The sequence below is a fragment of the Chlorocebus sabaeus genome, chromosome 23, assembly GCF_047675955.1.
Source record: "Chlorocebus sabaeus isolate Y175 chromosome 23, mChlSab1.0.hap1, whole genome shotgun sequence".
NCBI lineage: Eukaryota > Metazoa > Chordata > Mammalia > Primates > Cercopithecidae > Chlorocebus > Chlorocebus sabaeus.
Window position 1 is genome coordinate 47,312,841 of NC_132926.1, and position 27,288 is coordinate 47,340,128.

General features: G+C 41.6%; 2 protein-coding genes across 2 annotated transcripts in view; both read right to left on the reverse strand.

Annotated features, from left to right (window-relative positions):
* Positions 1-1,177: 1,177 nt before the first annotated feature.
* On the reverse strand, positions 1,178-14,169 carry CAMLG (calcium modulating ligand). The gene is made up of 4 exons (XM_008014474.3): positions 13,541-14,169; positions 10,489-10,949; positions 7,412-7,477; positions 1,178-1,810 (listed from the first exon to the last, which is right to left on the reverse strand). The coding sequence occupies exons 1-4, from the start codon at positions 13,710-13,712 to the stop codon at positions 1,619-1,621; spliced, it is 891 nt and encodes a 296-aa protein (XP_008012665.3). The 5' UTR covers positions 13,713-14,169; the 3' UTR covers positions 1,178-1,618.
* Positions 14,170-17,085: 2,916 nt separating this feature from the next.
* Positions 17,086-27,288, reverse strand: part of SEC24A (SEC24 homolog A, COPII coat complex component) — a 79,056-nt gene continuing 68,853 nt past the window's right edge. Inside the window, exons 20-23 of the mRNA XM_038007722.2 lie at positions 27,086-27,190; positions 23,872-23,964; positions 21,382-21,485; positions 17,086-20,040 (exon numbers count right to left, since the gene is read on the reverse strand). Of these exons, the coding sequence (XP_037863650.2) occupies positions 19,926-20,040; positions 21,382-21,485; positions 23,872-23,964; positions 27,086-27,190 (417 nt within the window). The 3' untranslated portion in view covers positions 17,086-19,925. The remainder of the gene's footprint in view (positions 20,041-21,381; positions 21,486-23,871; positions 23,965-27,085; positions 27,191-27,288) is intronic.

Consider the following 27,288-nt stretch of genomic DNA (forward strand, 5'->3'; position numbering starts at 1 on the left):
TACAAAAAATCAAAAAATTAGCCAAGCATGAATGGTCCCAGTTACTTGGGAGGCTGAGACACGAGGATTACTTGAACCCAAGAGGTCAATCAAGGCTCCAGTGAGCCATGATTGTGCTACTACTACACTCCAGCCTGGACAACAGCAGGAAACTGTTTGGGAAAAAAAAAAAAAAAAGCAGCAAAAGAGTAAACATGTGCAACGTGCAACTGAAGACCACTAGTATCTTCTCAGGGAGTAAGGAAGTGACAACTTTAAGGATGATTTACAACCCTTTAGATACTAGATTCATTATGGAATCAGGAAAAATGTGTGCTTATAATCTTTAACCCAAATCAGAGGAATAGACTTAAATTATACTTATTCTTCATTACCCTGGTTCAAAATGAAATGACAGAAATCAAGACTTAATGAATAATTTTTTAAAAAGTGTATGTGTTTTTAATGTCACAAGGATTAACCAAATTAGACTATACAAAAATCTGTAAGGAAATGTAACACTAAGTGATATAACACTTTAGTCTTATATTAAGAAGACAACCCACCAAAATATGGCAGTTACTGAGTTAGTTAAAAGGATATTTATAAGGTTGGGTGCGGTGGCTCACGCCTGTAATCCTAGCACTTTGGGAGGCCGAGGTGGGCGGATCAGCTGAGGTCAGAAGTTCGAGACCAGCCTGACCAACATGGAGAAACCCCATCTCTACTAAAAATTCAAAAATCAGCCGGTCGTGGTGGCGCATGCCTGTAATCCCAGCTACTCAGGAGGCTGAGGCAGGAGAATCCCTTGAACCAGGGAGGCGGAGGTTGCATTGAGCGAAGATAGCACCATTGCACTCTAGCCTGGGCAACAAGAGCAAAACTCCATCTCAAAAAAATAAAAACGATGTTTATAGTAACTCATCTAGACCATATTTGGGGGGAAAAGGACATCTATGCTATTGTGTTGCTTGCTTCAATTCTTCACATCCCATTCTGTTTTTGCTTGCTTAAAACATACTTCTAAAAAGTGAAAACTCAAAAGCAAAAAGTTCCAATTCTGAGTTTAGTATACAGCAATAAAAATTTTGTAAATACCTTCCAATTTCACATGTATGAATCATTTCTTTGATTAAATACTTGTGCTGGAGTAAAAATTAAGATACTAACTCAATAAGAAAAGTTACAATGTGCAGACTTAACATTAGACAATTCAGTTTCTTTCATTTTATTTTTCAGATGACTTCATTTCTCAGGACAGAATGACACAAATACAAGAAGCAGTCTCTAGGGCTGGCTGAATCTATGTTTATCTGTTCTCCTAAAAGCACTAGTTCAGCTCCCAAAAGAAGAATTACAAATCTGAGAAGTTAGAGGAAAGGTACAGAATAAGGATTCTGATTAAACAAGAAAAATCAATTAATGACATTGGTACTCTGTTCTTCATATCAGTAATAATACAAACTCAGCCCTTTTAAATCAGAGAATCTGCTATTCTATTTCTAATAAAGTAGTTTTGCAACCCCTAAAGTAAAAGAATTACATGAAGGTGTAAACTAATTTGCCTCCTTTAGAGACACTGCAATATAAAAGAGGATTTTTTTTTTTTGTAAGCTTCTCCTTCTCAGTTCTGCAGGCTTCATGGTACTTCAGAGCCCCAATAATCAAGCAGTTCATGACAAAAGATAAAGGTGAAAAAGTAGACACAGAGATCTGTGAAGACTTCGCCCATTTTGCTATAGGTATCCATTGATCGATTTATCACTTCAGCAGGAATTCCCGATAATAAAAGTGCAGCTGTTAGTACTGTTGTCTTTATCTTCTTTTCACTCTGTGTAGAGAAAGACTCAAATTAATCTTCAAAGTTTCAGCAGACTACATAAGCTCTATACAAACATGATCAATACTGCTATTTTCAACCTAAATGATTTAAAAACTGTTAATGATGTTTTAAAACAATCAGTAATATACCAACATTTACTGAGCACATAATATGTAAATCTTCAAACTGCTAGACAATAGCAGATGATCAGTCTTGCTTTTTTTTTTTTTTTTTTGAGACAGTCTCGCTCTGTCGCCCAGGCTGGAGTGCAATGGCTCGATCTCGGCTCACTGCAACCTCCGCCTCCCGGGTTCAAGTGATTCTCCTGCCTCTGCTTCCTGAGTAGCTGGGATTACAGGCGCTTGCCACCACGCCTGGCTAATTTTCATATTTTTAGTAGAGACACCTCAGCCTCCCGAGTAGGTGGGACCACAGGCGCACGCTCAGCTAATTTTTGTATCTGTTGTAGAAACAGTCTCCCTATGTTTCCCAGGGTGGTCTTAAACTTGTAAGCTGAAGCCATCAGCCAGCCTCAGCCTCCCAAAGTGCTGGGATTAGAGACTGCACTTGGCCTGAAGGCCTGTTTTAATTCTACTTCCCCTAAAGTCCTCCTTGTGCTTTATTTACATAAAACACTGGAGTAATTTATATCTCCTGTGAGCTCCTACGTCACACATTATCCATGTCAGTCATTTAGCAGTTATTTATGTTCTGTCTAGTAATATTTTTCTTGTTTTTATATTGTACTGTTTTAATATATAAAATTTATATTATATTTTATATTATTTTATATTGTACTGTATATTTTATATTTATATTGTATAATATATTCTTGTTTTTATATTGTACTGTATATATAATAAATTATTATTTATGTCATGCTTCCAAGATGACATTTTCAAAAAACTTTTAATAGCAAGACTGGGCTGGGCACAGTGGCTCACGCTTGTAATCCTGACACTTTGAGAGGCCAAGGCGGGCAGATCATGAGGTCAGGAGATTGAGACCAGCCTGACCAACATGGTGAAACCCTGTCTCTACTAAAAATACAAAAAATAGCCGGGCATGGTGATGGGTGCCTGTAGTCCCAGCTACTCAGGAGCCTGAGGCAGGAGAATTGCCTGAATCCACAACGTGGAGGTTGCAGTGAGCCAAGATCATGCCACTGAACTCCAGTCTGGGCGACAGAGCGAGACTCCCTCTTAAAACAAAAAAAAGCTGAATTTTTCTTTATTATCACAAAATCCAATCATATGGTTTAAATTTTTTTTAAATATAAAAACCTATAGTTACCTAAGAGAAATGAAAGCTTATGCTCACAAAAAGCCTCATACAAGGAAGCTCTTAGTCATAATAACCCAAAACTGAAAACAACCAAGATGTCCATCTACAGGAGACTAGATAAATGGATATAGTCATACAATGGAATATTATTGAGCCAAGAAAAAAAAAAGAAATTAACTACTGATTTATCCAACAACATGGATAAATCTCAAAAATATCATGCAGAATAAAAGAAGGCATGCAGAAAAAAGTAAAATCAAGAATGATCCCACTTATATGAATTACTATGCCAGACACAACTAATCTATGGTGGGAAAAAGATCTTTGGGGTATAGGGACTGGGACTGCCTGGAAAGGAGCATGAAGGAAACTCTTGGGGTGACAGCAAAGTTATAAACCTTGAAAGAGGTATGGGTTTCACAGGATGTCAAACGTATCAAATGGTACAATTAAGAAGAGCATTTCAAACAATCAATTAAGGCCGGGCGCAGTGGCTCAAGCCTGTAATCCCAGCACTTTGGGAGGCCGAGATGGGCGGATCACGAAGTCAGGAGATCGAGACCATCCTGGCTAACACGGCGAAACCCCGTCTCTACTAAAAAATACAAAAAACTAGCTGGGCAAGGTGGTGGGCGCCTGTAGTCCCAGCTATTCGGGAGGCTGAGGCAGGAGAATGGCGTAAACCCGGGAGGCGGAGCTTGCAGTGAGCTGAGATGCGGCCACTGCGCTCCAGCCTGGGCGACAGAGCAAGACTTCGTCTCAAACAAAACAAAACAAAACAATCAATCAATTAATTATGCTGGTACCCTAGTCTTCATATTAGAACTAATTTTTTTTTTCCTTTTTTTTTGAGACGTAGTCTCGCTCTGTCCCTCAGGCTGGAGTGCAATGGCAGGATCTCGGCCCACCGCCACCTCCACCTTCTGGGTTCAAGTGATTCTCCCACCTCAGCCTCCCCAGTAGCTGGGATTATAGGTACCCACCATCATGCCTGGCAAATTTTTGTAGAGATGGGGTTTCACCATGTTGGCCAGGCTGGTCTTGAACTCCTGACTTCAGGTGATCCACCCATCTCGGCCTCCCAAAGTGCTGGGATTACAGGCATGAACCACTGCGCCCGGCCTCAGAACTAATTTTACCTTAAAATTTTACCTAAAAAAGGCCGGGCGCGGCGGCTCACACCTGTAATCGCAGCACTTTGGAAGACAGAGGTGGGCGAATCACAAGGTCAAGAGATAGAGACCAGAGACCAGCTGGGCACAGTGGCTCATGCCTGTAATTACAGCACTTTGGGAGGCTGAGGTGGGCAGATCACAAAGTCAGGAGATCAAGATTGTCTTGGCCAACATGGTGAAACCCCGTCTCTACTAAAATACAAAAAAATTAGCTGCGTGTGGTGGCATATGCCTGTAATCCCAGCTACTTGGGAGGCTGAGGCAGGGGAATTGCTTGAACCTAGGACGCAGAGGTTGCAGTGAGCAAGATCATGCTATTGCACTCCAGTCTGGCCAAAGAGCAAGACTCCATCTCAAAAAAAAAAAAAAAAGAGAGACCATCCTGCTCAACATGGTGAAACCCTGTCTCTACTAAAAATACAAAAATTAGCTGGGCTTGGTGGCACGTGCCTGTAGTCCCAGCTATTTGGGAGGCTGAGGTGGGAGAATCGCTTGAACCTGGGAGGCAGAGGTTGCAGTGAGCCAAGATTGTGCCCACTGCACTCCAGCCTGGTAACAAAGTAAGACTACATCTAAAAAAAATTTTTTTTTTTACTTAAAAAAAGAACCTTAAAACAGTAAATTGTAAGTTAATGTTATGTAAGAGGGGTGAGGTATACCGATGTGTACACCTACAACATACTTTGAAATGCATCAAGAAAAATTTGATGGAAAAACTTTACAGAGATTATCTTGGGTTTGAAAACTAAAAATCTGATAGATACGTAATATAATAAGATGCTACTTGTAGAATCTAGGTGGTAAGTATTATATAAATGGGTGTTCACGGCACAATTCTTTCAACTTTTTTATTTATTTTTGAGACAGTCTTGCTCTGTCGCCCAGGAGTGCAGTGGCGCTATCTTGGCTCACTGTAAATTCTGCCACCCGGGTTCCGCAATTCTCCTGCCTCAGACTTCAAGTAGCTGGGATTACAGGTCTGTACCACCATGCCAAACTAATTTTTGTATTTTCAGTAGACATACGGTTTCACGATGTTGGCCAGGCTGGTCAGGAACTCCCAGCCTCAGGTGATCTGCCCACCATGGCCTTCCAAAGTGCTGGTATTACAGGTGTGAGGCACCACACCCGGCCAACTTTTGTGTTTAAAAACTGTTATAACAGGCCAGGTGTGGTGGCTCATGCCTGTAATTCCTGCACTTTGGAAGGCCCAGGCGGGCAGATCACCTGAGGCTGGGAGTTCCAGACCAGCCTGACCAACACAGTGATACCCCGTCTCTACTAAAAATACAAAAATTAGGTGGGTGTGGTCACTCATATCTGTAGTCACAGCTACTTGGGAGGCTGAGGCAGGAGAATGAACCCAGGAGGCAGAGGCTGCAGTGAGCTGAGATTGTACCCTGCACTCCAGCCTGGGCGACAGAGTGAGACTCTGTCTCAAAAACAAACAAGCAAAAAAAACCCTGCTATAACAAAACGCTGTTATGTTGGGAGAATATATAAAGTCTCCATTTTCTCTCTTCCATTTACAGAGTACCCATATATACATCTCTATCACACACATAAGTATTGTTAATAATTTCATGTATATTATTTGTTTGTTTATGCATATATAAGCAAAATCAAGTAATACATTTTTTCTTTTCAAAAAGAAATTAGTATAGATTCTATTCTGAATTTTTTTTCTCTCAATATTTCTTGGAGAGTTTACCATTATCAGTACATTGAGAGCATCTTCATTCTGAATAGATACAATTTTTTTTTTTTTTGAGACGGAGTTTTGCTCTGTTGCCCAGGCTGAAGTACAATGGCGCGATCTTGGCTCACCGCAACCTCTGCCTCCCGGGTTCAAGTGATTCTCCTGCCTCGCCTCCCAAGTAGCTGGGATTACAGGCGCCCACAACCACACCTGGGTAATTTTTATACTTTTAGTAGAGACGGAGTTTCGCCACGTTGGCCAGGCTGGTCTCAAACTCCTGACCTCAGGTGATCCACCCACCTCAGCCTCCCAAAGTGCTGGGATTAGGGCATGAGCCACCACGCCCAGCCTCAAAGGTGAATTTCTAAACAAATGCTTCAATTAAAATTACAACATTATTTACTCTTTTACTTCTTGTATTTGACCTATTTGACCCTTCAAAAATACAAATGCTTCAAATCCATTAAAATCATGCACAGGTCTGTCAGCCCGTTAAATATAACACATAAACAGCCAAGTAGCCATTTTTCCAGCAAAAAGCTCCCACAAAACTTGATCACACTAGTTAGGCTATCACCTATGTCAAGCAAGCCAAGCCTCATAAAACTGTATATATCCTTAGTCAAGCAGGCCAGGTAAACAATGACTCTCAACATCATTCTGTTCTGTAATATTGGTCACATATTTTATTGCAAATATCAGGCCCTCAACACTGGAGATAAAGTGCACTGCTATTAAGTGTCCAATATGAAGTACAATGAGATAATCAAATCCGTTTTTAAATTAATTTCCTTTATTACAGACAAAATGAATTACTAAATTTACTAATTAAATTTAATACTTTTCTTAAACAAGTACTATTCACACTCTTTCTTGAAGGACCTCAATTCACAGCAGACCAATATTTTTGTAAAACAGAATAACAATGTTATGGCAGTGTCAAATTGCTATAAAAGTTTCCAATTACTCTTTTTTTTTGAGACAGAGTCTCACTCTGTCGCCCAGGCTGGAATAGTGCAGTGGCACAATCTTGGCTCACTGCAACCTCTGACTCCTGGGTTGGAGCAATTCTCCTGCCTCAGCCTCCTGAGGAGCTGGAATTACAGGTGTGCGTCACCATACCTGGCTAATTTTTGTATTTTTAGTAGAGATGGAGTTTCACCATGTTGGCCAGGCTGGTCTTGAACTCCTGACCTCAGGTGATCCACCCACCTCAGCCTCTCAGAGTGTGGGAATTACAGGCGTGAACAACCGCGCCCGGCCAATTACTCATTTTTTGAACTTAATGCATCACAAACACAAACACATAGTTTAGCGATAAGTGGGCAAACCACACTTTGAGTAGCACTGAATCAGACCATAAGTAGGACTAACATTTTTAAGTTCCTTCAATTAGCTAGTCATAAATCAATCCAAACACATCATCAAAATGTAGAAAAAAAATTAATTTACCTTGGGAAAATATTTGTATAATCCCATGTACGCAAGTTGCAAAGTAAGAAATGGAGCAAATATGGACTGTGAAGATAGAAGATAAAATTAAATATTTCCAACATAATCATTCAAATTACAATAAATCAAACAGCAGCTATAAAATTCCAAGCACAAGCTGTAAAAAAAAATTGTTATTATTATTTTTTGAGACAGAGTCTTCCTCTGTCACCCAGTCTGAGTGCAGTGGCACGATCTTGGTTCACAGCAACATCCACCTCCCAGGTTCAAGTGATGCTGGTGCCTCAGCCTTCCAAGTACATGGGGTTACAAGCGCCCGCCACCACGCCTGGCTAATTTTTGTATTTTTAGTAGAGACAGGGTTTCACCATGTTGGCTAGGATGGTCTAGAACTCCTGACCTCATGTGATCAACCCACCTCGGACTCCCAACATGCTGGGATTACAGGTGTGAGTCACCTTGCCTGGCAATTACTTTTTTTTTTTTAAGATGGAGTCTCGCTCTGTCGCCCAGGCTGGAGTGCAGTGACGCAATCTCGGCTCACTGTGACCTCTGCCTCCTGGTTCCAAGCAATTCTCCTACCTCAGTCTCCCATAAAATAGTAATTTTAATGGTTAAAAGTAATCTTGTTTCCTCAGAAGGGTGAAGAAAATAAAAGATTTGATTTCCTAACATAAAATATGTTTCTCAGGTCATACAATTCTTTCACATTCTTTTAGTGTCCCCAAAACTGTCTTCTCTCATAAAAACTCATCTTTTAAATTATTTAAAGTATTAAATAGTGACAGATGTTTAACACATCATGCAGTAACATCTCTGTCACCCAGAGGGAATTAATTGACATCCAGGAAGCACACAGACAAGGCCCAGCACTCAAAATAGATGGCATTCTTCCAGTTATGCAGAAGGCTGAGGCAGGAGGATTGCTTGAGCCCAGAAGTTCTAGTCCAGCCTGGGCACCACAGCAAGATCCTATCTCTAAAACGTTTTAAACAACAACAAAACTAAATGCTTGGCCGGGCATGGTGGCTCATGCCTGTAATCCTAGCACTTTGGGAGGCAGAGATGGGCGGATCACGAGGTCAAGAGATCAAGATGACCATCCTGGCCGACAAAGTGAAACCCTGTCTCTGCTAAAAAATTAGCTGGGCATGGTGGGATTACAGGCGTGAGCCACTGCGCCCAGCCCCTCATAACTACTTTTAAAATGAAACCATTAAGAAGCGAGTGAAGAAGCAAACATTACTAGATGGCAGTATGGTGACAGCAGTAAGAAACAGTTGAAACTCTGATAGCAACAAAACCCAGAGAACCAAAACAAAAAAATTCACACAAAAATAGGCATAACATTAAAAGCATGAAAGCACAGAGCCCTTCAGATAGAGACAGAAAAGAGATAGGCAGCTCATTAAATGCTGAAAGCATCACCGATCTTTGCATTATAGCAAACTATGTTGACAAGTTATCATCAAGGAAAAACAAATAAAATCTGTTCAACAGATTCTATTTATGAAAACATCTGCATAAAAATAGATTTTAGGCCAGGCACGGTGGCTCACACCTGTAATCCCAGCACTTTGGGAGGCAGTGGTGGGCGGATCGCGGGGTCACGACATCCAGACCTTCCTGGCTAACACGATGAAACCCCGTCTCTACTAAAAATACAAAAAATTAGCCATGCATGGTGGCACGTGCCTGTAGTCCCAGCTACTCGGGAGGCTAAGGCAGGAGAATCACTTGAACCCAGGAGGTGGACATTGCAGTGAGCCGAGATTCCACCACTGCACTCCAGCCTAGGCGACAGAAACTCCATCTCAAAAAAAAAAAAAAAAAAAAAAAGATTTAAAAAAACTGTTTTGCTTAATGATATAAACTTTAATTATCTGGATAATTTATTTATGTGCCTGGTACATATACCTAAAATGTCTACTGAATGGAAAAACCTCAGTGCAAGACACTGAACTATGAGCTATGCTTTTCTGCATTCTTCAATATACTGTAAAACAAAATGACCACATCATGGTACAACCAAAATGGACTCATTATGACACTACATTAAGAAATGCTGAAATGTCTTCTGAACCATAGGAAATTTACCTCATATTCAGGACCACAGGAACTGCATTTTACTATTTCAAATTATTTGAAAATTGATAATATACAGTATATATATGTAAAGCACTTAACCCTTTGGTTAAAGAATGAAACTGCCAAGGTTTAATCCCAGCATCACTTAGTAGCTATGTGACCTTCGGCAAATGATTTAACCTCTCTGAGTCTTCATTTCCCAATGGATTCAAATAATACCAAGTTCATAAGAATGAGGATTAGATGAATTAATATATGCAAAGCAATGAGAAGGGTCCATAGCATAAAAAAAGGGTTTCAGTACAGTCATCCCTCAGTATCTGCAGAGGACTGGTACCAGGTTCCTCCTGATACCAAAATCCATAGATGCTCAAGTCCCTTATGTAAAATGGCACAGTATTTGCATATAACCTACTCAATTCCTCCCATATACTTGAAATCATTTCTAGTTTTATGCCTAATACAATGTAAATAGTTGTTATACTATTTTTATTTGTATTATTTATTATTTGTTATTATTGTATTATTTTTCCCAAAATATATACACATACATATTAGTTTTGAGACAGGGAGGGTCTCACTCTGTCACCCAGGCTGGAGTGCAGTGGCATTATCCTGGCTCACTGCAACCTCCGCCTGCTGGGTTCAAGCAATTCTCCTGCCTCAGTCTCCCAAGTAACTGGGATTACAGGCGTGCACCACCACGCCCGGCTAAATCCAAATACTTTCAATCCACAGTTGGTTGAATCCACATAGGGTGCAGAACCAACTGATATGGAGGGCCAACAATAATTATTAGGCTCTGTATTTAACCAGAACACTTCATTCTATAAGATGAATAGCAAAGTTAATAATGTATCTTCAAACAGCCACGTGGATCCGGTAGATATTAATATTGGCAATGACTTCTATGGATCAAAAGCACTCATAATTATTAACATTTTGCATTTTCCATTAAGTTAGTTAATAATTTACAGATCTTTTCTTACCAAGTATTTGCAAACAAAAGCTCTGACTCCAAGAGCAAGAAGAGCACATCCCACCAATCTAAATATTCGAAAAGAGTCAAATTCTTCTGTTGTACTTCCATCCTCTTGACTGGGTTTTTCACTAATCAGCTGTTTCCTTAGCTTCATTGCTTCTTCGAATCTGGAAAGGTACTGCTCTAGGCCATGGCGGGCACCCCTCTGGACTGAGTCCGCTGTCAAGTCCCCTCTGTTCCGCTGCCGGAGCTCAAGGTTGACATCATTACTGCACTCAGGTGGTTTAATGAAAGAGTCCAATTTGTCTCCCAGTTGGGTCCCCTTTACCTCGGCCATACCACCCTGCTGGTCAGTTGTTCCTGTACTGACTGAATCACCCAGCACTACTCGCTTTGAAACTGAAGGAACGCTGAGGGAGTTCAGTTTATCACTGTCCTGCTGCTTTGATTTTGTTTGACTTTCTTCTTCTGAGAAAAGAAATTTAAAAGCCTTATGTATTTATTACATACTGGCAAACACCTTACATGTTTATGTTTTAAAATATGCTGTTGCAGCTAGAACTCAGCAGTCTCTGAATCAAAATAAATAAATATTGATTCTGCATTAAAGAAAAGCCAGTTTCGACCAGGCACAGTGGCTCACGCCTGTAATCCCAACACTTTGGGAGGCTGAGGTGGGCGCATCATGAGGTCAAGAGATTGAGACTATCCTAGCCAACATGGTGAAACTCCGTCGCTACTAAAAATACAAAAATTAGCTGGGTGTGGTGGCATGTGCCTGCAGTCCCAGCTGTCTGGAGTCCCAGCTACTCTGGCTGAGGCAGGAGAATCGCTTGAAATCCGGGAGGCAGAGGTTGCCATGAGCCGAGATTGCGCCACTGCACTCCATCTGCATCTGCCTGGCAACAGAGTGAGACTCCGTCTCCAAAAAAAAAAAAAAAAAAAAAAAAAGCTGGTTTCTTCCTCTACACCCTCAAAATATATCACCCAAAATGAGTATTCTGCAGAGGAAATAACTCAAACTTTATGGGTAGGAGATAAGATTAGTAGACCAACTAGGAAAGATATTCAGAGATTGAGCAAACTGAAAAGACCAACTTTTTATGGATAATATATCCCAGATGTATGATTGCATTGCCTGCCTTAGCTTATTTGGTTAAAAATATAAAATCAGTAAGGCATTTTAAAATCTGTATTGTAAAATGAGATTTGTGAATCCAGTGCCCTATGAGCATAGGGTGTGGCATATCCCACAGCTACTGTTTATGTGGTCAGACAACCATTAGTAGGTAATTCAGCAGTTTTAAGATGCTACTGTGGTGTGTTTTTTTGGTTTGTTTGTTTGTTTTTTAAAAATGGCCAGGCACAATGGCTCACACCTGTAATCCTGTAAGCCCAGCACTTTTGGAAGCAAAGGCTGGTGGATCACTTGAGCCCAGAAGTTCAAGACCAGCTTAGGCAACATAGTGAGACCCCCATCTCCACACACACAATTTTTTTTTTTTTAATTAGCCGGGCATTGTGGTGTACGCCTGTGGTCCTAGCTACTCTGGAGGCTGAGGTAGCAGGACTGCTTAAGCCCAGGAGTTTGAGGCTGCAGTAAGCTACGATCATGCCACTGCACTCCAGCCAAGGATACAGAGGGAGACCTTATCTCAAAAAACAAAACCTTTAAAGACATAAAATTTTCAAAGCAAAAGAACAAAATATAGAAAGTACCGGCTGGGCGCGGTGGCTCAAGCCTGTAATCCCACCACTTTGGGAGGCCGAGGCGGGCGGATCACGAGGTCAGGAGATTGAGACCAGCCTGGCCAACATGGTGAAACTCCGTCTCTAATAAAAATACAAAAAATTATCCGGGCGTGGTGGCACGTGCCTGTACTCCCAGCTACTCAGGAGGCTGAGGCAGGAGAATTGCTTGAACCCAGGAGACGGAGCTTGCAGTGAGCAGAGATCGCACCACTGCATTCCAGCCTGGGCAGCAGAGCGAGACTTCGTCTCAAAAACAAAAAGAAAAAAGAAAAAAAGAAAGTACCTCGGGTAAGATCGTAAATAATGCTTTAAGAATAAATAGCCTGATAGAAAAATGTTTCTTCTAGTGTTCTAGAAGAATTTGAAATGTTTTTCTTACCTCTCATTTGAACTATCTAAAACTGCAGAGCTATACACCTAAAGCCTTCCAGAACAAAAGTCACAAAGATCTAAGGAGCTTGCGAGCACTGACTAAAGACCAATTACTAAAGGAAACAGTGGAAAAACACTAGGGCGTGCTAATTGTTCCGTTATACTCACGTGAAATAAATTTTTTAAAAATAAAATCATTGGGTATATGTTTGGGGGAGGAATGAGGCGCTCTCCTTTAGAAATGCAGTTCCAGACATCAACGACATCGATCTCCCCTGGTGAGGAGAGGAAACTCTCAGGTGCACGTCGCACTTGCTGGGTCTCTGAAGAACGCTCACTCTCACTTTTCTCACCTTTTCTTGCCGGCCCGTAGGTGACAAGTGTTGAGGGCACTGAACACAGACACTAGAATATGACCACAGAGTCCCTGATACACGTAGGACGAACTAGCGGGCAGTTCAGTAAAGACACGCTGATGTGGGCGGACAAGAGTTACACAGCAAAAGGCAAAAGAAGGTAGACGCTACAGAAGGCACTGTAAGGAAAAGCACTTGGAACCTTAACAAGGAAAGCCATCTTCCTAAGGGGAGCAGTGGACACGACAGTCTGGGGATACAACGTGCGCCCTTCAAGACGAGGAGTGGCTAAGGAAAAAAGGGGCTGTTAACGTAACTGGGCAGAGACAGCGAGGGCTCTGCAGGCAGGGTGGGGAAAATCTCACAGCGAGGCTCCGGGAAAATTGAGGGGAGCGACTGAGGAACATCCTGGGGTTCAGGAATGAGAACTTGGGATATAACCGAAGGGGCGGGACACAGAGGAAGTCAAAGAGCAGGGCTTGGTCAAAAAGGTCAGTGGAGTGGAGGTGGGAGAGGGAAGAATGACCCTGAAGATTCAAGGGGATAGGCGGGAGACAGAGGGGAAATCGAGGCTCTTACCCGCGCCGCTCCCGGGCCTGTGAAAGCCCATGATCCGGTTGATGCGCTGTTCGGAGTTCATGAGCAGCTTCCTCCGACGCAGCTCGGCTCGACGCTGGGAGGCCGACAGGCCTGAGCCCGCTGGGACCCCCGGCCTCTCCCCGCCGTCGGTAGCGACGGCCATCGACTCCATCCTCCCGTCCACAGTCTGGGAGGGGTGGCAGGAGCGCTGGTGTTGGCCGCCGCGGCGAGGGCGATGACTAGAGGCCGGGCAGCAAGGCGCGCGTCCCCTTCCCACTATAGTCCCTCCCCCGAGCGCTGTGCCGGAGCCTGTGAGCTAAGGACGCAAGCGCCGCTCCACGCGACGAAGCGCCAGGCTCTGGCCGCCATCTTGAGTGAGGGCAGCGCTGGACGCCCTGATTCCTCCCCAACTCGTCTGGCCCTCACCCAACAGACCCCTCTGCTGTTCACTCGGAGGTGAAGAAAACCAGCACCCAAGGCCGGGAGTGGTGGCTCACGCCTGTAATCCTAACACTTTGGAAGGCCGAGGCGGGCGGATCACGAGGTCAGGAGTTCAAGACTAGCCTGGCCAACACGGTGAAACCCCTGTCTCTACTAAAAATACAAAAAATTAGCCGGGCGTGGTGGCGCGCGCCCGTAATCCCGGCTACTCGAGAGGCTGAGGCAGGAGAATCGCGTGGACCCAGGAGGCCGAGGTTGCAGTGAGCCGAGGTCGCGCCACTGCACTCCAGCCTGTGCTACAGAGCAAGACTGTCTCGAGGGAAAAAAAAGAAGAGAAGAGAGAGAAGAGGGAGAGGAGAGGAGAGGAAAGGAAACCGGGAGTGGGAAAGGGATGGCAGTGAATAATCAGCCTAGATTTGGTGCCAGGAAGCAAAATGGAGGTTGCAGCGGCAGTCGCTTGTTTACAGACCGGCAGCCTCGCTTGTAGGGAGCCACGCTTAAAGGGAGCCTTACGCTGGGATTTGTTCTTGGTTCCTGTTCCTCATCCTTAACTTCTCTACGCCCAAGAATACGGGTGCTGTGTTCCTAGGCTTTCCTCACGTTTTGTGCGTTTTTGTTCAAATCAGAATTTCCCAGTGAAGCCTTTCGTGCACATTCTATCTAAATTGCCAACACTCCCCATTCCCCTTCACCTTATTTTTTCTCCTTGTCGTTTATGACCACCTCGCATGCTATTATTTTTTTTCCTTCTTATCATTTATGACCAACTTGCATGCTAAAGATGCTCCAGTCTGGGCGACAGAGCGAGACTCCGTCTCAAAAATAAAAAAAGAAATACAACACTTAAATTCTTACAGCCGAATTAAAAGTTGGACTAGAAATGTATTCCAGAAAGAATTAATTTTATGGAACAGTTTTCAAATATTTGAAAAGGAAATGGCTTGAAGTTTTTCAGAACTGTAGACAAGGATCTTTAAAGTGTGCTCTGAATAACAAGCAGGATAAAAAAATAAACTACAGGCCTGGCGCAGTGGCTCATGCCTGTAATCCCAGCGCTTTGGGAGGCCGAGGCGGGCGGATCACCTGAGGTCGGGAGTTCGAGACCAGCCTGACCAACATGGAGAAACCCCGTCTCTACTAAAAATACAAAATTAGCCCAGTGTGGTGCCGCATGCCTGTAATCCCAGCCACTCGGGAGCCTGAGGCAGGAGAATTGCTTGAACCCAGGAGCCGGAGGTTGCGGTGAGCCGAGATCGTGCCATTGCACTCCAGCCTGGGCAACAAGAGTGACACTCTGTCTCAAAAGAAAAATTAAAAAAAACAAAAAAACAAAAAAAAAACACCACCAAAAGAACCCAACAGTAACAAAACTATAGAACATTAAGGATAAAAGCCAAGACAGGTGGATCACTTGAGGCTAGGAGCTGGAGACCAGCCTGGTCAACATGGTGAAACCGTGTCTCTATTAAAAATTACAGGCATGCGCCACCACGCCCAGCTAATTTTGTATTTTTCGTAAAGACGGAGATTCTCCATGTTGGTCAGGCTGGTCTCGAACTCCCAACCTCAGGTGATCCACCTGCCTTGGCCTCCCAAAGTGCTGGGATTACAGGCATGAGCCACAGCGCCTGGCCAGTCATCTCATTACACAAGGGTACGGAAGACAATGGAGTAATATCTTAACATTATAAATGGAAAAATAACCTTTGATACAGAATTTCAAACCCAGCTATCCTTGAGGAACAAGCATCAAGAATTCAGTTTATGGCCTCCCAGACATCTACTTAGGCTTTTTAAAGAACCTTCAGCACTAGTTTTTCATTGACATAATTTGGATGCACAACATAGCACTACTTAGTAATTGGCAAGTTTTTCATGTCACTTTTTACTTAAAGAGACAGGGTCTTGCTTTCTTGCCCTGGCTGGAATGCAGTGGTACAATCATGGTTCATTGCAGTTTCACACTCCTAGTCTCAAGGGATCCCCCCCGCCTCAGTCTCCTGAGTACCTGGGACTACAAGCGTGAGTTACCATGCCCCACCACTTTTTTTTTTTTTTTTTTTTGAGACTGAGTCTCACACTGTCACCCAGGCTGAAGTGCAGTGGTGTGATCTCGGCTCACTGCAACCTCTGCTTCCCAGGTTCAAGCAGTTCTCCTGCCTCAGCCTCCCAAGTAGCTGGGGTTACAAGTGTCCACCACCATGCCCAGCTAATTTTTTGTATTTTTAATACAGACGGGGTTTCACTATGTTGGCCAGGCTGGTCTCAAACTCCTGGCCTTGTGATCCACCTGCCTTGGCCTCCCAAAGTGCTGGGATTGCAGGCGTGAGCCACCACGCCTGGCCTTTTTTTTTTGAGACAAGAGTCTCGCTATGTCGCCCAGGCTGGAGTACAGTGGCGCAATCTCAGCTCCCTGCAACCTCTGCCTCTCAAATTCAAGCAATTCTCATGCCTCAGACTCTCAAGTAGCCAGGATTACAGGCACCTGGCACCATACCCAGCTAATTTTTGAATTTTTAGTAGAAACATGGTTTCACCATGTTGGCCAGGGTGGTCTCGAACTCCTGACCTCAGGTGATCTGCCTGCCTCAGCCTCTCAAAGTTTTGGGATTACAGGAGTGAGCCACCGTGCCTGGCCCTTTTTTTTTTTTTTGAGGTGGAGTTTTGCTCTTGTTCCCCAAGCTAGCGTGCAGTGGCGCGATCTTGGCTCACTGCAACCTTGGCCAGGGTTCAAGTGATTCTCCTGCCTCAGTCTCCCGAGTAGCTGGGATTACAGGCACATGCCACCATGCCTGGCTAAGTTTTTGTATTTTTCGTAGAAATGGGGTTTCACCATGTTGGCCAGGCTGGTCTTGAACTCCTGACCTCAGGTGATCCACCTGCCTTGGCCTCCCAAAGTGCTCAGATTACAGGCCTTGAGCCACCACGCCCAGCCTACTTTTAAAAACTGTTTTGTAGAGACAAGGTTTCGCCATCTGGCCCAGACAGTTCTTCAACTCCAGGCCTCAAGCGATCCTTACACCTGGGCCTCCCAAACTGCTGGGATTACAGGTGTGGGCCACCGTACCAGGCTCATATCACTTCAGATAACTAGTCACTATATATAAGCTTTTTCAATTAACTTTATTGAATAACCAAGTTGATAAGTTAGCACAGATCAAACGATTGTTTGCATGGGTTACAAGTGACTTTTTTTTTTTTTTACAGGAATAAAACAGTGAAAATTACAAACTGTAAAAAGGAAGACAAATCTTGTCTCCAACATTTCAGAGAAGCAAGATTTAACACAGCACATTGAAGATCAATACATATTTGAATTTGAGAACAAGAATTTAATATTACAATAATATACACTACTTTACAAAATTAAAATTTCTATGTAAGGATTACATTTGTCATAGTTAACAAAATCTTGAAATCACATTTGGTGGTCCCCTAGATAATAGCTGTTATGCATCTTCGATTAGAAGAAATAAATCTTTATTCTAATTATTGCAAAACAGTCTATTAGATTCAATACATTACATTAAATTAAAAACTGAAAATATATGCAAACTAAAATAAATGGTACTGCTTGAGTGACTATTAGTATGTCAGACTTACAGAAATGTTATTTTAAAAATCCTAGAAATTAGAAAAATAGAGTACTTTTTATGGTAGAACTGCCATGCTCAGATTTAAATACCAAGATTGCCCTTGTCTGTTACATTAGTAGTTGTAGATCTGTAGAAAATTCAAGGATCTTTCATAATTTACAACTATGATTAAAAAAAATATGGCATAGTGTAAATATTAGTTGCTTTACATCAAAAAGTAATACAAGATGATATGGCAGGTAGTGCCCTATCGGGGGAAAAAAAAAGAATCAAACTAAAAAACACATTCAACATTGCAAAAAATAATTGCTTTGTATCAGTATCTCCAAAGGCTCATTCATTCTCTCATTATGTGGAGAACAAATATTGTGAATCCTAACTAAAGTTATGTTTTTCATGACCTGTTATAAAATTATTCTGAATTGCACATGTTACACAGTATCTAAAATAATATTTAAAAGTAAATTTGTGAAATATACTAATAAAGCATGTGGTAATAACAAGAGTCATACCCACTTAGGGATGTAGTGAGAGGCACAAGGAAGATTATCCCTAAAAGCACAAATGTTTCCCTCTAGAAGATTCTTTACTACTATTAAGAAAGGACCTACAAATAACTCCACTTAAAATCACATTAAGAGGAACATTTTAGTTATTTTAAGAAACATCAGCATGTAACGACTGTTTATTTAAAAGGGGATAATATAATTTGCTACAATTTGAAAATTGCTTCTTAATAGATGAAGCCGCTTTCAAGAAAACTTCCAGTTCAATGTGCCACTTACACACTGCAAACCAACCTTAACACTGCTTAAGGGAGATATTTTCATAAAACACGATTATTTTGATCCAGCTGGCAAGCAGTAGTTGTATACTGTAGAGGGACTGCTTCTTCCCTATCCCAAACAACTCAGTTAAAGTCAGCTCATACTGATATAAACCTGAAAGTTACTATTTCATTGGTGATCATATAAGACCAAGATTGTAAACACATTTTCTAACCCATTAAAACAAAATAAAAAACCCAAAAATATTTTGATCAAGTATTATACATGAACATATTTAAGAAATTCATAAGACAAAATCAATCTGTGAAAACTGAGCCAAACTCTTAAACATACTATGTCACAGCACTTTAAATACACAAAATATAATTCACCTATTTGTAAACAAAATTCACTCAATAGTTTTGACTATAATATTTCTCTAGCTGAATCAAGAAAGCAGTCTCTTAAGGATTTTCAGAAATCAAGTTTCTTTCATAACTTTAATATGTTGGAGCTGTGTTATCTTAATATCCACCAAATCAAACAGCAGCATTTATGCTTTAATAGGTTTTCCTATTCAAGAATAAATATTTCTTATGAGTGACTTCCAATTTAACAAACTCTTTAGAAAAATGTTACTGATGTAATTGGATAGTACTTTAGAAACCTTTCACTTCTTCACCCTCATTTCACCAAAAACCCCCATTTTTATTACATACCCAGAGCAGAAATGCACCAAACAAAATCCACTTAAAGGATCAACATAATTAAAGTTTCTTATCTCCCTATTATCATTGCCAGTCCCAATGTTTATGAAGACAGCTCAAACTCTTTTCACTACAGATTAAGACAGTATGTCCAAGTCTTCGTCGGGAAATCAAAAAACCACCTAATGATAGTTCTCACTTCAAATCAAAGTGACTTTGTTCTTCAAGTATAAAGAATACTGACAGATTTTAAAGCTTGAATGTGTTTCTTCATATCTTTCTCAAGCTATACTAGAATTAGTTTACTCTAGTTTTAGTCAACATGATGATCCTTTTTTAGTCAACATGATCCTTTCCCTTCCTTAAAAAAGAGAAACAAAAAACCAGACAACGTGTGGGGAATGAATTCTAGTTTTCCTACATTATATTTACTTCCCATTGTTTTTATTTTAAAAACATCACTACCAATGAATTTGTAACTTCCCTGCAACACAGTCTTGTGAGGTTTTAAATGTAGCAGCCAAAAATTCAGAGAAATATACATGTAGAACACAGAAATCTTTATTTTACAAAATGTACTTTGCCTCTGCAATATTGTCTTATTTTAATCCATAACAACTCAAACATAATTGGCAAGAAAAAAGTATCATATGTAGCTATATTCCGATTTGAAAAATCAGTATTTCAGAGTTGCATGTTTGATTCTCTGCTGTGGTCTTTTATTTGCTATAGGTTGTTGAAATCACAGTGAGAACATCTCAATCATCACATTAGTCCACAAACATAATAGAAAAAGAAGGTATTACACATTTGCAGGTATTCTGCACTATTGTGACGTTCCTTAGAAATAATTAAGTCAAATTTCTTCATTCATTCATTTATTCACTTGTTGCTGTATATGCAACAGGAATTCATAATATGATAGTGCAGATTCTGTTCTGTCTTCTATCATGTTTTGAAGGAAGTTTGCTTTCATTGGACTCTCATCCCTTAGGAATAAAAGGCAAAAAATTTTAGATAAAATGTAGCAGTAAAATAAACAGACTTGTCAGAAGGCTTCTGATTTTCTCATAACCATAATAACATTTACTATACAAACAGTTACTTCTAGAGGCTTTCTCTGAGAATACTTGGTTGATTATGTAAATTTCAAGCTGTTTAAGGGAAAAGCTTATGGTGTATGATGGAATTAAGATAGTTGATCCAGAAATTCCACTTTATATCCAAAGGAATTGAAATCAGTATATCAAAGAGATGTCTTCACTTCCATGATCACTGCAGCATTAATCACAATAGCCAAGATACGGAAATAACTGAATGGATTTTTCAAATGTGGTATATATACACAATGGAATTCTACTGAGCCTTTCTTTTTTTTTTTTTTTTTTTTTGAGATGGAGTTTTGCTCTTGTTGCCCAGGCTGGAATGCAGTGGCACGATCCTGGCTCACCACAACCTCTACCTCCTGGGTTCAAGCTATTTTCCTGCCTTAGCCTCCCGAGTAGCTGGGATTACAGGCATGCGCCACCACGCCAGGCTAATTTTGTATTTTTAGTAGAGACAGGGTTTCTCCATGTTGGTCAGGCTGGTCTTGAACTCCTGACCTCAGGTGATCCACCCGCCTCAGCCTCCCAAGGTGCTGGGATTACAGGCATGAGCCACCGCACCCGGCGACTTCTATTCAGCCTTTAAAAAACAGGAAATTCTGTCATTTGTGACATTATGCTGAGTGAAATAAACCAGGCACAGAGAGACAAATACCACACAATCTTAATACCACACAATCTTACTTATGTGTGGAACCTAAAAAAGTTGAACTCATATAAGTAGAAAGTAGAATTATGGTTATTAGAGGTTAGGAGGCAGGAAGTGGGTGTGGAGAAGGAAAGAAGAGATATTAGTCAAAGGGTACAAAATTTCAGTTAGGATGAATAGATTCTGGTGATCTATTACATAGTATGACTATGGTTAATAATAACGTATTGTATATTTTCAAATAGGCAAAATTATGGATTTTAAATGTTCTCACCACAAAGAAACAATAATTGGCTGAGAAGATGAATATGTTAATTAGCCTAATTTGACCATTCCACAATGTATACATGTATCAAGAAATCAGTGTATCCCATAAATATATACACTTATTATTAGTCAATTAAAAATGAAAAAAGTTTAGTATTTCCAATAATTGGATATAAGGCATGATTTACTGCTATTTATTGAGAAGAATTCTTTTTCTTTCTTCTCCTTTTTTTTTGCTATACTCTTGTCAGGTCGTGACAAGGCCAAACAAATTGTTTTACTACTAGCAAATGGAAAATTCAACTTACCTTATTACATAAAGTATTGGGAAAAATGGTCTCTGCTCTCTAAGCCAAGAGATGAAAGCTATTATTCTGGCAGATTCTGGTGTATCAAGTTCTGGAAGGTCTGTCTGTTAATCAAAACCAACAATATCCAATTACTTTAATTACATATCTAATGTATGGTCTATGGTACTTTTCAAACTTTTATTTTTTTAATTACTTTTTTTTTCTTTTTTGAGACAAGGTCTCTGTCGCCAGGCTGGAGGGCAGTGGCATAATCATGGCTCACTGCAGTCTCAACCTCCAGGTTCCGGTGATCCTCCCACCTTAGCTCCTGAGTAGTTGGGACTACAGGGGCATGCCACCATACCTGGCTAATTTGTGTATTTCTTGTAGAGACAGGGTTTTGCCATGTTGCCCAGGCTGATTTCAAACTTCTGGGCTCAGGCAATACACCTGTCTCGGCCTCCCAAAGTGCTGGGATTACAGGAGCGAGCCACAGAACCCGGCCTACCTCTCACATTTAATTTATTTTTTGAGACAGGGTCTTGCTCTGTTGCCCAGGCTGAAGTGCACTGGTGTGATCATGGCTCACTGTAACCTCCACTGCCTCCCAAGCCTCAAGTGATTATCTCACCTCAGCCCCACCAAGTAGCTGGAATAAGAGGCATGTGCTACCTGCCAGCTAAATTTTGTATTTTTTAGTACTGAGCACCATGTTGTTCAGGCTGGTCTCAAACTTGGGCTTAAGCAGTCTGCCCACCTCGGCCTCCCAAATTGCTGGGATAATAAGTATGAGCCACCATGCCTGGCCTTGACTTTTAACATATATATGAATCACCTGATCATCTTGTTGAACTACAGATAATGATTTAGGAGGTCTGGGGCAGGGGTGTGGTCCTGAGATTTTGCTTTCCTAAAAAATTCCTAGTCATGCCAATGCAACTTGACTTGGGACCACAATTTTCTACGAATAATCTAGAATAGGAGTAGGCAAACTTCTTAAAGATCATTTGGTTTCTGCTGCAACTACTTAACTTTGCCATTGTTTTTTATTTTTTGAGACAGAGTTTTGTACTTGTTGCCCAGGCTGGAGTGCAATGGCGCGATCTTGGCTCACCGCAACCTCTGCCTCCTGGATTCAAGCGATTCTCCTGAGTAGCTGGGATTACAGGTGTGTGCTACCATGCCTGACTACTTTTGTATTTTTAATAGAGATGGGGGTTTCTCCATGCTGGTCAGGCTGGTCTCGAATGCCTGACCTCAGGTGATTCGCCCGCCTCGCCTTAAGACGGGGGTTTCTCCATGTTGGCCAGGCTGGTCTTGTACTCCCAACCTCAGGTGATTTGCCTGTCACGGCCTCCCGAAGTCCTGAGATTATAGGTGTGAGCCACCATGCCTGGCCAACCTTGCCACTGCTACACCAAAGTAGCCATAAACAATACATAAGTGAACAGGCATGGATGTTCCAATAAAACCTTATTTACAAAAACAAGTAGCAGGTACCCCTTGGGCATAGTTTCTAAGCCCTCATCTAAAAAAACCTTTTAGTTCTTCCCTTCGTTTTAGCATGACATCCAGAATTAATTGATTCATTCAGGTATTATTAAAAATATAACAATTTCTTATTTACTCATACTTAAAATGCTTAGTCATCCAGTCCAGTAGTTCTGTTCAAGGCCTGAAAGCCAGTGCTTATTGTAGCTATAATCCTGACACAGCTGTCTTTTATTTATTTATTTTTTGAGACAGGTTCTTTCTCTGTTGCCCAGGCTGGAGTGCAACGGTGCTATCACTGCTCACTCCAGCCTCAACCTCCCAGGTTCTAGCACTCCTCCCATCTCAGCCTCCTAAGTAGTTAAGACCACAATTGTGTGCCACCATGCCCAGCTATTTTTAAAATGTTTTGTAGTTATGGGGTCTCACTATGTTGCTTAGGGTGGTCTCAAACTCCAGGGCTCAAACTCACCTCAGCTTCCCAAAGTGCTGGAATTACAAGTGTGAGCCACCACGCCTGGCATACTTTTTTTTTTTTTTTTTTTTGAGATGGAGTCTTGCTCTGTTTCCAGGCTGCAGTGCAGTGGTACAATCTTGGCTCACTGCAACGTCCACCTCCCGGGTTCAAGCGATTCTCCTGCCTCAACCTCCCAAGTAGCTGGAACTACAGGCATGCGCCACCACACCCAGCTAATTTTTGTATTTTTAGTAGAGACGGAGTTTCACCATGTTGGCCAGGATGGTCTCGATTTCTTGACCTCGTGATCAGCCCACCTTGGCCTCCCAAAGTGCTGGGATTACAGCGTGAGCTGCTGCGCCTGGCCTATCTGCCTTTTAAATACATAAATTCCCTAATGATTCTATGAATGGAGTGATAGAATCCACCAATATGAAAACTTATCAATAAAAAATTTTGATATGATTCTGTTATTATTTTCTGATATCAAAATAGGGGATATTCATGTTTTTGCCACCTTTGAAATGCCCTTTATAATCACTATAATAAAAGAGTCTTACCATAGGCTGTGGAATCGATGCATAGTTTTGAACTCCTAGAACTTGGCTGAGAAAATTCTGTGTACAATTTTTTCCAACCCAAAGCATTAGTACCTAGGGACAGGAATAAAATTATTTTGAGAAGTAGCATACATAAAGGTGAGTCTGTTGAGTGAGTATATTTTATTTTTATTATATATATATATATTTGTGAGATAGGGTCTTACTCTGTCACCCAGGCTAGAGTGCAATGGTGCAATCTCAGCTCACTGCAACCTCCGCCTCCTGGGTTCAAGCAATTTCCCACCTCAGCCTCCAGAGTAGCTGGAACTACAGGCATGTGCCACCATGCCCAGCTAATTTTTGTATTTTTAGTAGAGATGGGGTTTCGCCATGTTGGCCAGGCTAGTCCTGAACTTCTGACCTCAAGAGATCTGCCTGCCTCAGCCTCCCAAAGTGCTGGGATTACAGGTGTGACCCACTGCACCCAGCCTGAGTATATTTTAAAAGGTCAAAAAGGTAAGTATATTTAGTGAGATTGTACAGCCTTTAACTGAATAGTAATTAGTATTTACCTGATGAGACATTTTATGCTTGGCATGAAACAAGGAGGATATGGAAAGGGAAGGTGGCAGACAAATGTACTGTCATGAATCACTGAACACTGGGATACATGCTGAGAAACGTTTTGTTATGTGATTTCGTTGTGTGAACATCATAGAGTGTATTTACACAAGCCTTAATGGTATAGTCTACCTAGGCTACAAACCTCTATAGGTTGTTACTGAATACTGTAGGCAACTATAACACAATGCTAAGTATTTGTGGATCTAAACATAGGAAAGGTATAGTAAAAATATGGTAGAAGGGATAAACATTACACCTGTATAGGGCACTTACCACGAATGGAGCGCCCAAGACTGAAAGTTGCTCTGGGTGAGTCAGTGAGTGGTGAGTGAATATAAAGGCCTAGGACATTACTGGACACTGCTATAAACTTTACAAACACTGTACATTTAGGCTACACTAGATATATATATAAAATTTCTTTCTTCAATAATTAACCTTAGTTTACTATAACTTTTTTTTTTTTTTTGAGACAGAGTGTTGCTCTGTTGCCCAGGCTGGAGTGCACTGGCACGATCTCGGCTCACTGCAAGCTCTGCCTCCCGGGTTCACGCCATTCTCCTGCCTCAGCCTCCTGAGTAGCTGGGACTACAGGCGCCCGCCACCACGCCTGGCTAATTTTTTATATTTTTAGTAGAGACGGGGTTTCACCGTGTTAGCCAGGATAGTCTCAATCTCCTGACCTTGTGATCCGCCCGCCTCGGCCTCCCAAAGTGCTGGGATTACAGGCTTGAGCCACCGCACCCGGCCCAGTTTACTATAACTTTATGAACTTCTTTTAATTTTTTTTTTTTTAGACAGAGTTTCACTCTTGTTGCCCAGGCTGGAGTGCAATGGCACAATCTTGGCTCACCACAACCTCTGCCTCCCAGGTTCAAGTGATTCTCCTGTCTCAGCCTCCCAAGTAGCTGGGATTGCAGGCATGTACCACCACACCTGGCTAATTTTGTATTTTTAGTAGAGACAGGGTTTCTCCATGTTGGTCAGGCTGGTATCAAACTCCCGACCTCAGGTGATCCGCCTGCCTTGGCCTCCCTAAGTGTTGGGATTACAGGCGTGGGGCACCACACCCAGCCTCTTTTAGTTTTTTTTCTTTTCTTTTTTTTTTTTTTTTTTTTTTTTTTTGAGACAGGGCCTTGTTCTGCTGCCCAGGCTGGAGTGCAGTGGTATGATCTCAGCTCACTGCAGCCTCAACCTTCCCACCTCAGCCTCCCAAGTAGCTGGTATTACAGGTGCACGTGACCACGCCTGGCTGATTTTTGTATTTTGAGTAGAGACGGAGTTTTGCCATGTTGCCCAGGCTGTTCTCAAATTCCTGGGCTCAAGCAATTGCTCTCCTCGGCCACCGAAAAGGCTGGGATTACAGGCGTGAGCCACTGGGCCCAGCCAACTTCTTTTTTTTTTTTTTTTTTAAGACTAGGTCTCACTTTGTCGCCCAGGCTGGAGTGCAGTGGTGTGATCTCAGCTTACTGCAGCCTCGGGCTCCCCAGCTCAGGTGATTCTCACACCTCAGCCTTCTGAGTTGCTGAGACACAGCTTGAGCCACCACGCCTGGCTAATATTTGTATTTTGAGTAGAGACAGGGTTTCACCATGTTGCCCAGGCTAGTCTCGAAGTCCTGACCTCAAGCAATCCGCCTGCCTGGGCATCCTAAAGTGCTGCAATTACAGGCATAAGCCACCATGCCCGGTCAACTTCTTTTAATTTTTTTTGAGTCTTTTGTAATAACACTTAGCTTAAAACACACATTGTACAGTTGCACAAAAATATTCTTTATATCCTTGTTCTATAAGCATTTTTCTATTTAAAAAAAAGGTTTTTTTTTTGAGACAGTCTAGCCCAGGCTAGAGTGCAGTGGTGCAATCTTGGCTCACTGCAACCTCTGCCTCCTGGGTTCAAGTGATTCTCCTGCCTCAGCCTCCCAAGTAGCTAGGATTACAGGCATACACCACTACACCTGGCTAATTTCTTTGTATTTTTAGTAGAGATTTTCACCATGTTGGTCAGGCTGGTCTTGAACTCCTGATCTCAAATGATCTGCCCGCCTCGGCCTCCCAAAGTGCTGGGATTATAGGTGTAAGCCACCATGCCCGGCCCTATGTTTAAAATTTTTTAAATTTTTTACTTTTTAAATTGTTTTGTTAAATACTGAAACACAAACACACATTAGCTTAGGCCTATACAGCATCAAGATCATCAATCTTGCTGTCTTCCACCTCCACACCTTGTCACATTGGAAGGTCTTCAGGGGCAATAACATGCATAGAACTGTCATCTCCTATGATAACAAGATCTTCTTTTAGAATATCTCCTCAAGGACCTGCCTGAGGTTAACTTTTTAAAAAGTTAAGTAGGAGTACATTCCAAAGCAATAATATAAAAATATAGTATAGTAAATACTAAATGATAGGAATTCTTCAGCTCCATTATAAATCTTATGGGATCACCATCATATAAGCTGTGACTTTACACATCATTAATCAGTGTATGACTGTATATAGGTTAAAATATGAAATCTGTTCAGGAAGAGATATTAAAGGGAATGAAACCAAATGCTAAATTAAAACAGTAGTCTGCAGTGAGGGTCAGGATAAGTCAAACTACTTACAGAGCCTGCATCCATGAGGAAAGCTCCATCTCTGCTAAGCTTCTCCACTGAAAGCTGAAGAATGGGGGGTTGAGGTATGGTTCTATCACTGATGTTGAGTGCTCCCTGAGAAATTAAGTAAAAGAGTAAAGGTTTTAAATATAGAAAATATGGAGTCACAATTAAATAACAACAAAAAATTAAATAAATGTTACCTCTACAAG

Bases quoted from the DNA above. Each gene is read 5' to 3' on its own strand.
- CAMLG (XM_008014474.3), bottom strand. From the start codon at position 13,712: ATGGAGTCGATGGCCGTCGCTACCGACGGCGGGGAGAGGCCGGGGGTC. The intron at 10,950-13,540 runs GTAAGAGCCTCG...TTCTTTTCTCAG, and splicing joins CAGGCCCGGGAGCGGCGCGG to AAGAAGAAAGTCAAACAAAA. The intron at 1,811-7,411 runs GTAAATTAATTT...TTCTCTACACAG, and splicing joins TATACAAATATTTTCCCAAG to AGTGAAAAGAAGATAAAGAC.